At 51.1% G+C, this 10,614-nt stretch overlaps 2 protein-coding genes across 2 annotated transcripts; one reads left to right on the top strand and one right to left on the bottom strand.

The window, feature by feature from the left end:
- The first annotated feature begins 2,490 nt into the window (after positions 1-2,490).
- LOC122171678 (olfactory receptor 51A4-like) lies at positions 2,491-3,450 on the top strand. Its single transcript, XM_042839396.1, has one exon. The coding sequence runs from the start codon at positions 2,491-2,493 to the stop codon at positions 3,448-3,450; it is 960 nt and encodes a 319-aa protein (XP_042695330.1).
- A 5,734-nt stretch (positions 3,451-9,184) lies between these two features.
- On the bottom strand, positions 9,185-10,132 carry LOC122171676 (olfactory receptor 52R1-like). The gene has a single exon (XM_042839395.1). The coding sequence runs from the start codon at positions 10,130-10,132 to the stop codon at positions 9,185-9,187; it is 948 nt and encodes a 315-aa protein (XP_042695329.1).
- Positions 10,133-10,614: the final 482 nt, after the last annotated feature.

Raw genomic sequence — 10,614 nt, 5'->3', positions numbered from 1 at the left:
CAGGGGCACTGCAGGGATGCAGAGCTGATATCCACCAGATGAAGGCGAGGACGTTTCTACAGAGAGCAATCCCCAGTGCTATAATTGCATATTGCAGGCAGGATTTAAGACTCTAATGTCAGACTCTGAGAACTGTGTTTTCGTCATGAGATCTTTCACAAAACACCAATTATGCTCCATCTGCTGGTGGGATGGTGTCTGCTACTCCTCTGAAGCAGCGGGTGCTGAGCACACTTGGAGATGGGACAACACGGTAGGTGAAGCGTCCCTTCCATCCCTTCTGGTCCTTGCGTACCAGGAGCCTGGCAGATGCTGCTGTGAGACGTGGCTGAGCATTTTGCTCTGTTGACAGTCTCCATCCTCATCCTTCTGGGCACAGGGCTAAGCATCCCCCGCAGCCACAGCACCCACAGCTCCCCCTGGCACAGCACTGAGCCGCACAGCGCAAACCCATCCCTCAGGATGCAGACACGTGGCTCATCTCTTTACCAGGGACTGAAGGAGGGTGGGAGGAGAAGACGGGGGATATTCCTGCCTCAGGATCACCGTGCAGCAATCAAGCTGAGCAGCTGAGGGGAGCACAGGGCGCAGGATGGGACGCATAGGCTCTGGGTGCAGGGCTCCATCCGTGCTGTGGTGCTATTGGTAAAGGAAAGCCCTTTTCCACCCCGTTTTATGAATATTCACTTAGGACACAGCAGCTGATGATGCACAGAATGAATAGCACAACGTTTTTATTTCTGCTGGTAGCCTGAAGCACATTTCCAGATAGATGATGAAAGTCGGGAAGATGCTCAGGTCTGAGCACACAGATTCAACTACCCAACTATATTTTCATGTCACAGATAATTATGGCATCCTGGAAAGCTGACTGCTAATTTAGCTAATTATTTAGCTGGCAAAGTAAAGTGTTGAGGCACAGATGTCTGGATCCTTGTTTGAGACATAGGGCAGTTGGAAACAGACTAATGCTATTTTCCATGGAACGTTAATGAATTTAGCCACACGCCCTCCGATTAAACAATATCGTGTTCCTTGTTTGCTTAGGCAGATGGAGTGTGAGTTCCTTGAGTGCTGAGGGCTGGGAAATTTTGGCTCCTTCCTCATCAGCCACTGCAGCCCCTGGTGAGAGCAGCAGGCAAGCCAGGCAAAGCTATCTGCATTGTTTTACACCCTTTTGTTTCACCTGCAACCCCAAAGCGTGCACATGCTGCAGTCAAGAGATCAGCCTTTTTGAGCTTGTATGATTATCCTTCACAAAGCACTGCATTTCCCTGAGGTGGCTGTGGGCTGTGGATTGGGAGCTGTGGGCTGAGAGTTCTGCAGAAGAAATGAGAGCTGAGTTTGAGAACACATTGCTCCATCTCACCTGTAAGTCTGTGCTCTGAAAACATCACGGCTAAGAATGAGAGTTGCTGTACATATTATTGCTCCCACCGATCAAAATACCACTGCGTTGAATAGCTTGACGAGCTGTCACTAAGAATGACAACCAAAACTGGAATAGTAAATCATCTTTGAAGTGCAGGGAAATAATAACATTCTAAATTTTCCATCGCATTAATGAAGTTAGACTCATGGGAGTGACAAGGTCCCCTTGGGGGTCGGGACAGACAACTTTCAGTAATTCCTTCTGTTTCTGTGGCTTCCAGGGACCATCATGAAGGAATTATAGAATTCCAGGCTGGTTTGGATCCTTAAAGCGCACCCAGCCCTACACCTCAATGGGCACGGACACCAGAGCCCACAGCCCCATCCATGGCCTTGGGCAATTGAATGCAGGACCCATCCCCGTTGTGCCTGGTACTGGGTGGGAACAACACAGAGCAAAGAGCAGCATTTTCTTCTTTCCCTTCGGCTTACGGGTAGGATGAGAATAGCAAAGGGTGCAGATGGAAGACAGGAAGACCAGCAAGACCGCATCTGCCGAGAGCCTGGCCATGGTGAAAGCTCAGCAGCTGGGTGGAGGGCAGTGGTTGGTGCAGATGGGGCATCCTGCACTGGAAATCTGAAAATTCAGCACAGAAGCTGAGAGCTGGCCAGGCAGGTGTGCATGTAAGCGAGACCAGGCAGAGGGATGGGGACATGGCCTAGGAGGGAGAAGCCCGTGTGGAGACGCTGAGGGGGACGCTAATGGAGATGAGGATCATGGACGTCTTATCAGGGCAGGAGAGCAATGTCATCCATGGGGGCCAGAAGGGGCTGCAGCAGTACCTTGGGAGGAACGTAGCCTTGCTGCAATAGATAACGTTATTTTCTATTGTGCAGGTGAGGAGCCTGTGGAAATGAAGCAGAACCAAGGGCTGGGCTGACACTGCACCATGTTGGTTCCTGCTCTGGTACGTCTTCGAGGGGAGCAGAAACAAGATCTCTACAAGGAGCCTTAGACTGTGCTGGTTTTCATTGCCCTTAAAATCTCATCCTGCATTACCTTGTAGCGTTCATGAGAATGAAGTCTTTAGCCCAGGCTGCTCTCAACCCAAGCTGAACATGCACCCCAGGAACAACAGCCAGACTCAGCCTTTCCTGCTGGCAGGCCTTCCCGGGTCGGCTCAGTTCCACCACTGGGTGTTCCTCCCTTTTGGTCTCATGTACCTGCTTGCAGTGCTGGGAAATGGCACCATCCTGCTGGTTGTGAGAGTGCATCGCCAGCTCCACCAGCCCATGTACTATTTCCTTTCGATGCTGGCCACCACAGACCTGGGCCTGACTCTGTCCACCCTGCCCACCGTGCTGCGCGTCTTCTGGTTGGGTGCCACGGAGATCAGCTTCCCCGCCTGCCTCATCCAGATGTTCTGCATCCACACCTTCTCCTTCATGGAGTCCTCAGTGCTCCTGGCCATGGCCTTTGATCGCTACGTGGCCATCCGCTGCCCACTGAGGTACTGCTCCATCCTCACCAGTGCCAGGGTAGCACAGATTGGGTTGGGGATCATCTGCCGATGCACGTTGTCCCTTCTCCCATTGATCTGCCTCCTGACGTGGCTGCCTTTCTGCAGCTCACGTGCGCTTTCTCACCCCTACTGTCTGCACCAGGACATTATACGGCTGGCGTGCACAGATGCCACCCTGAACAGCCTGTACGGCTTCGCCTTGGTGCTGGTCGCAATCCTGGACTTTGTTCTCATTGCACTGTCCTACGTCATGATCTTCAGGACTGTGCTAGGCATCGCCTCCAGGGAGGAGCGGGCCAAAGCCCTAAACACCTGCGTCTCTCACTTCTGTGCTGTCCTTATCTTCTACATCCCTTTGGCTGGGCTGTCCATTATGCATCGGTATGGAAGGAATGCTCCACCTATTAGCCATGCTGTCACGGCCAATGTCTACCTCTTTGTCCCACCTATATTGAACCCAATCCTCTACAGCATGAAAAGCAAGGCTATTTGCAAAGGCCTCCTGGGGCTCCTGTGTCGGAGAGCAGCCTGGCCTGGCCGTGCCCAGAGCTGTTAGAATCATAGAATAGTTTGAGTTGGAGGGGACCCTTACAGACCATCAGGTCCCACTCCCCACAGCTAACAGGGACACCCTCAGCTCCATCAGTGCTCAGAGCCCCATCCCCTGACCTTGAGTGTCTCCAGGAATGGGACACCACCACCTCTCTGTGCCACTGCCTCACCATCCTTATTGCAAACAACTTTTTCCTTATAAATAAACCAGATCTCCTCTGTTCTAGTTTGAAATCATTTCCCTTTGCCCTATCACACAGCCCCTGTTAAAGTTTGCCCCTTCTTTCTTACTGCCCCTGTAGGTACTGCAAGTCACTCTCAGGTCTCCTGATTAGGTGGGACTCTTTCCTGCATGAAATGCCCAGAAAAAGTGCCAGTCCAAACAGAAGCAGGAGGCTATGAGAACTGTGAGTTACTGGGAAGAGCATATTACAAGGAGTGCTCAGAAAGCTGAAGGCTCTTTAAAGGCATCAAAAGCAGGAGTCCAGCTGGGAAATGGGGGAAGTGCTTGGTGATGAGAGCTGTACTTAGGAGCAGATAGTTCAGAAGATCTTGATCAGTCTGAAGCTGGTATGGAGGAGAGATTCCACCAAAAAATATCACTTAGATATCATGAACTCCCAGTACTCGGTGTTGCTCACCTGAGCCTGGAACAAAGCTGGATGTGAAATTGCAGAGCTGCTGGACAGGGGCATCACTGTGCCACAAATGGTCGCAGTGCTGGAGGACAGGTGATCATCAACTTCCCTTCACCTGCAATGGGGTCTCCACGTGATTTCCCTGAGACCTGCTGATCAGTGTGCAGGATTTCCTCTCCTGATGGGATGACAGTGGTTTTGAGAAAGAATATTGTGGACAAGCACCTGAGTAAGAATTTATGGGTAAAACTTTTAGAGTCAGCTGGGCTCCTGCAGGGGGAAAACCTCGTAGGGCAGTGGGACTTCTCTGAGGGTGGCTCCAGATGGAGGATCCTGTTGATGTAACACACCTGGATGTCACGGAGACTTTGACTAAATTGCATTAAAGCAATCACTTTGTAAGGGGGTTGGAGGAAAGCCTCACCCTGGGATGGGAAGCTGATGAATGAAGGGTAGGTTGTTTCCAGTCCAGAGAAGAGTCAGCGGGGGCCTCTCCAGTGGATGTGTCCTTGAACTCATTTTGTTCTACACTTCCACCAGTGACCTGGATAAGTGCAGAGTGAAGTGAGCTCTCCAAGCTTACAAATGATGTGAGGTTGGGCACTGTATTGGTAGTAACTATCTTCTGTATTTTTATAAGATTGTTTAGATGTTCATTGCAATAGCAATACATTTCTGGCTCTGGACAGTATTTGTCCTTCCTTTTTCTATAACAAGCTCTTGAGTGTACCATAGCTGCAACTCATGGAGTTCAGATCTTATTTGGACGGTAGTCCCATAGAAGTGGATCTCAAAGCAAGGGGTTGTGGCACAGCTGACAGACAGAAGCTTGCTGCGTGGCAGTAGAGGTATGTAATACACCTGGCAGCCTCGCTGTTGATATTTCTTTAGGACATTCACAAGGAATGAGGAAGCGTTATAAGATCTTACCAAACTCAGTGCTCAGTCCTGCCAATCCAGGAAGAGGGCTCTGCCTGAGGAAGGGAACTTTGTGCTCTTTGGGTCACGTCAGCAAACCCATCAGCAAAACACTTACGTTGAAGAGAACTGGTCCCAAGACAGACTACTGGGGGACACTGCTCACCACCAGCCTCTGCTTGCACACAGTGCCATACAACACAGTCCTCTGTCTGTGGCCTTCCAACCAATCCTTATCCATCAAATAGCCTACCCCTCAAATCCACGTCCCTCAGATTAGTACTCCAGGTGAGCCATGCCCAGCGCAGTGCAGAGTCTTGACCCAGGTGCAGACCTTGCACTTGGATTTGTCGAACCTGACGAGGTTCAGCTGGCCCCAGTGCTCAGCCTGTCTGTGTCCCCCTGGATGGCATCCCGTCCCCCTGCTGTGTCACTGCGCCCCGCAGCTCGGGGCCATCAGCAAACTGCTGAGGGTGCACCCGACCCCACTGCCAATGGCATTGATGAAGATATTAAAGAGTATTGGCCCCAGCACTGACTGCTGTGGGACACCACTTCTCACTGATCTCCATCCAGACGTTGAGTCATTGGCCACCACTCGATCCTGCAGCCGGTTCTTTATCCACCAAACAGTCCACCCATCAAACCCTTGTCTTTCCAATTTGGAGAAAGGGATGCTGTGGGATATTGTGTCAAAGACCTAACTGAAGTCCAGATAGGTGACATCAGTGGCACTTTGCTTGCCCCCTGTTGCAGCAACACCATTATGGAAGGCCATAGGTCGGTTAGGCAGGATTTGCCCTCGGTGCAGCCATACTGGTTCTCCCATATCCCCTCCCTGTGTTCCATGTGCCTTAGCACAGCTTCCAGGAGGAGCTGCTCCCTGGCACAGAGGTGAGACTGACAGGCTGGTATTTACTGGGGTCGTCCTTTTTACCCTTTTTAAAAGGGTATGATGTTACCTTTTTTTCCCAGTCACAAGGGGCTTCACCTGATTGCCACAGCTTTTCAAACACTGCAGCAAGTGGCTTGCTAACTACAGCAGCCAATTCCCTTTGGACTTGTTGGAGCAAGGAGCATGCCCATGGAGTTTTTGGAGCAGGTCCAGAGGAGGACCACAAAGATGATCAGAGGGCTGGAGCACCTCCCCGATGAGGACAGGCTGAGGGGACTGTGGCTATGCAGCCTGCAGAAGAGAAGGCTCCGAGGAGACCTTATGGGGGCCTTCCAGAAAATGAAGGGGCCTACAGGAAAGCTGGGGAGGGACTTTTTATAAGAACAGGACAAGGGGAAATGGTTTTAAACTGGAAGAGGGCAGATTTAGACCAGATATCAGAAAGAAATTCTTTCCTGTGAGGGAGGTGAGACACTGGCACAGGTTGCCCAGCCAGGCTGTGGATGCCCCCTGCCTGGATGCCCTCAAGGCCAGGCTGGATGGGGCTGTGAGCAACCTGGGCTATGGGAGGTGTCCCTGCCTGCAGCAGGGGGTTGGAAATGGATGATGTTAAAAGTCCCTTAAAACCAAAACCATTCTGTGATTCAATGATTCTGTGACTCACTGGGCACGTCTGCTTCTGCTTTTTTGGCTGATCCATAAATTCAAAGGAAATGATGCAATCATTTTCCCCTCAAGATAGCACAAGAAAGATAGTGAGTCCCTGGAGCATGTCTAGAGAAGGGCAAGGAAGCTGTGAAGGGTCTGGAACTCAAGTCTTACGGGGAGCAGCTGAGAGAACCGGGATGAGGAGGTTCAGGGGAGACATTATGGCTCTCTCCAACTCCCTGAAAGGAGATTGTGGAGAGGTGAGGGTCAGCCTCTGCTACCAAGTGACAGAGACAGAACAAGAGGGAATGGCCTCAAGAAGCAACAGATGAGGGTCAGGTTAGATACAAGGAGAACTTCCTTCTTGGAAGGAGTTGTCAGTCACTGGGACAGGCAGCCCAGGGAGGTGACTGAGTCTCCTTCCCTGGAGGTGTTCAAGGAGAGGGTGGATGTAGTAATTAGGACACAGTTCAGTGGGAAATACTGGTGGTAAGTGGAGGGTCGGGCTAGACAGTCTTAGAGATCTTTTCCAACAATAATGCTTCTATGATTCCATGTATGATTAATACTGGTGGGAATAAAACCCATTGGCAAGTCAGAGACTACCATGGAGTCTTGCCTTGGGTTGCCATCGGGAGCTGAGAAGGACTAGAAACATGGTGTGCAGTCAAGCAGGACTTGAATGTGTTGTTCAGGAGACAGAATGAACATTTGCAGGGATCCTCTCTGTGGGTGCAGTGAGATGTGATCCTAATGTGAGGAGAGAGTGATGTTGGGAAGAACTCCCTGTCAGGGCAGTGGTGACTTTTAGGCACTGTCCTCAGGAGATTGGCCTCCTGAAAGCACTGGACTGCCCACCCATCTATTCAGGTTTGTCCTTTTTCAGTCAAGAGATCATTTTTCAGTATGGGTTCTAAAACATCACCCAAAGCCACATCACTCCATGAAATTGTGTTTAGTCCCTGGTTTTGGTACGGGCCTCCATGGCATTCCCACCACTTTGTCCAGCCAACTCACAAGGAGGGGCACCATGGACTGGATAGACTCACGTTCCCTTCTGAATGGCTTCAAGCTGTGCCAGGGGAGATTCAGGCTGGACATTAGGAGATAATACATCTCCAAAAGAGTGGTCAGGCACTGGAATGGGCTGCCCGGGGAGGCGGTGGAGTTACTGACCCTGGAGGTGTTCAAGGAACGTCTGGACGTTGTGTTGAGGGACGTGGTGAGAGCTATTGGTGATAGGTTGGACTGGATGATCTTGTGGGTCTTTTCCAACCTTGGTGATTCCATGATTCTACGATTCTCTCCCCAGCGACCACCTCAACCTGCAGCACAGTGATCCAGATTTGACAGATCTATTTATTTACACAGAAGGGAATCCAAGAGTAGGACGCTAAGCACTTGCTACTGTCTGATATTATTGGATGGTGATGGCACATCAGCACATAGCAAAGGCTGATGTAAGTGATGCAGCCCCTTGACATGTATCTGGTCAACAAAGATCCCCTGGGGTCCTTTCGAGACCTCTCCCGCTTCCACTGTAGGATACAGGGCAGTGGGCAATGATCTGAGAGGAGGACAGTTCCCATGTGCTCAAGGACAGTGAGAATAACCAGGGATTTTTTGTGTCCTGCAGAAAAATGGGGATCCTACCTCACCAGAAAGGCTGTGGGTGGGCATCAGAGCATGAAGAACAGTGCAGCTCTGCCTTAGGCAGGACTGCTCTCGGAACGGCTCTTAGACGAACTGAAGTTGAGTCTCTGCTCCTGTCTTTCCCTGCCTAGTGCCTGTGGTCTGTGAAGCACTGCTTCCGCACTGCCAGAAGAATGAAGGGAGCTGAAATTTGACCCTCCTCCAGAAAAGGGTCTGACAATCCTTTTTTCTCCTCCTGTCTGCTTCTCCTTCAATTTCCCTCCCTCAGCATAAGTATATTTTCCCTTCTGGGGCCCATCTCCTGCCTGTCCACTGGTATCCAGCTCAGACACAGACAGGGAGCAGAGCCTCCCCGTGGACAGCCCTGTTATCAGGGCTGCAGTGGAGACACAGAGAGCTCCAAGCAGTGCCAGGCTAGATGGGAGATCTGTACCTGGTAACACTGCTCACATTGCACACACAGCAGAGGTCCAGAACATGTTAGAGTCAGATTCAGAATTTGAATTTGGCTTCCCATCTGAGCTTCACTGAATAATCCAGTCATAGAGTCATAGAATCGCAAGGTTGGAAACGAGATCAACTAGTCCAACTTTGCTCCATTACCATTGCTACCACAAGCCTCAAAACCATATCTCATAGCTCCTCATACAGCTGCATTCAGCCTCCTAACTTTCTCACGTACCGAACAGTGATTCTGTAAAACATGTTTTATGTCATCACAGAGAAATTCTGGTATTTTTCAAAGGATTTAATTTCACGTAGTCCAAAGAACACTCTGCATGTGAGACTTACTGCTGAAGTTCTTCCTGAGATACTTAGGAAAAGTAACGGAAAGGAAAATGCAGAGATCTCTGCAAGAATGCTCTCCGTGTGCTCCAAGCATGAAGGAGAGGTTCTCTCAGAACAAAGAGTCACAGAGTTAACCCCATCAATTGACCAGGGTTCTGTATAACTGATGAGCTCAGTTTGTGGCACAGAGACACGGGTCAGATTCCCTTCCTCTGAAAGAGGACAACTATCTTGTCCCTCAGTTGTTTGGTTCTGACCCCGTAAATGATGGGGTTTACTGCGGGGGGCAACAGTATGTAGATATCAGCCACCAATATATGGATGTGCTGAGGGATGCTGTGTCCAAACCGGTGGGTGAGGAATGTGAAGAGGCCAGAGACATAAAACGCAAGGATGACACAGATGTGGGATACACACGTGTTAAAGGCCTTGAGCTGCGTGTCAGATGATGACAGCTTCAGTACCACCCACAGGATCATGGCGTAGGACACAGCGATCACCATCAGGTCAGCTCCTATCACTGCAAAAGCCACAAAGATGCCATAGGCAGCATTGACTCTGGTGTCCTCACATACCAGCTTCACCACGGCCATGTGTTCACAGTAGGAATGGGAGATGACACGATGCTGGCAGAAGGCCTTCCTATGGAGCAGGAAGCACATGGGATTCACCATGAGGACTCCACGCAGCAGCACCAGGCTCCCGAGAGCTGCCACCACCGGCATGGAGAGGATGCTGGAGTGCCGCAGGGGATGGCAAATGGCAAAGTAGCGATCCAAGGCCATGGCCATGAGCACGCCTGACTCCACTGCTGTGAAGGTGTGCACAAAGAACAACTGAACAAGGCAGGAAACAAAGCCAATCTCCCTGGAGCCCCACCAGAAGACAGCGAGCGTTTTGGGCAGCATGGATGTAGAGAGGACCAGGTCAGTGAAGGCCAGCATGGCCAGGAAGAGGTACATGGGCTCATGCAGGCTTGACTCTGTCTTGATGACGATGAGAAGGATGATGTTCCCCAGCACAGCTATGGCGTACATGATGCAGAAGGGGAAGGCAATCCAGAACTGCTCCTTCTCCAGCCCAGGAATGCCAAGCAGGAGGAAGGAGGGGGGGTGGGAGGCGCTGGTGGAGTTCAGAGAAGACATGAAGCCCTTCTTGTCTCTTGCCTACCCTCAAGGCTGCTGTCACAAAGCATCCAACACCCTCGAGGTGATGTGGTCAGCAGCAAACACAGACGTCAGGGAGACGTGGATTTAGAAGTGCAAGAGAGCCAGCCCTGGGACAGCTGCTTGCACTGGTTCGGGAGAGCACGTTTCCCACAAGTGTCTGTCAGTTCACAGAGTCACAGAATCACAGAATGGCCAGGGTTGGAAGGGACCTCAAGGATCATGAATCTTCAACCCCCCCCTGCCACATGCAGGGCCACCAGCCTCCACGTTAAATGCTAAACCAGGCTGCCCAGGGCCCCATCCAACCTGGCCTTGAACACCTCCAAGGACGGGGCATCCACAGCATCTCTGGGCAGCTGTTCAGCACCTCACCACTCCCTGGGTAAAGAACTTCCCCCTTCCCCCCCCACTTGGAAGTTCCCACTTACAAGTATCCCTGTCTGTCCCACTTCACCAAG

This window comes from Centrocercus urophasianus, unplaced genomic scaffold, assembly GCF_019232065.1.
Source record: "Centrocercus urophasianus isolate 14NV4802_14NV808 unplaced genomic scaffold, USGS_Curo_1.0 seq_901, whole genome shotgun sequence".
In the NCBI taxonomy this organism is placed as follows: Eukaryota; Metazoa; Chordata; class Aves; order Galliformes; family Phasianidae; genus Centrocercus; species Centrocercus urophasianus.
This window is presented reverse-complemented; position numbering and strand designations above follow the sequence as displayed.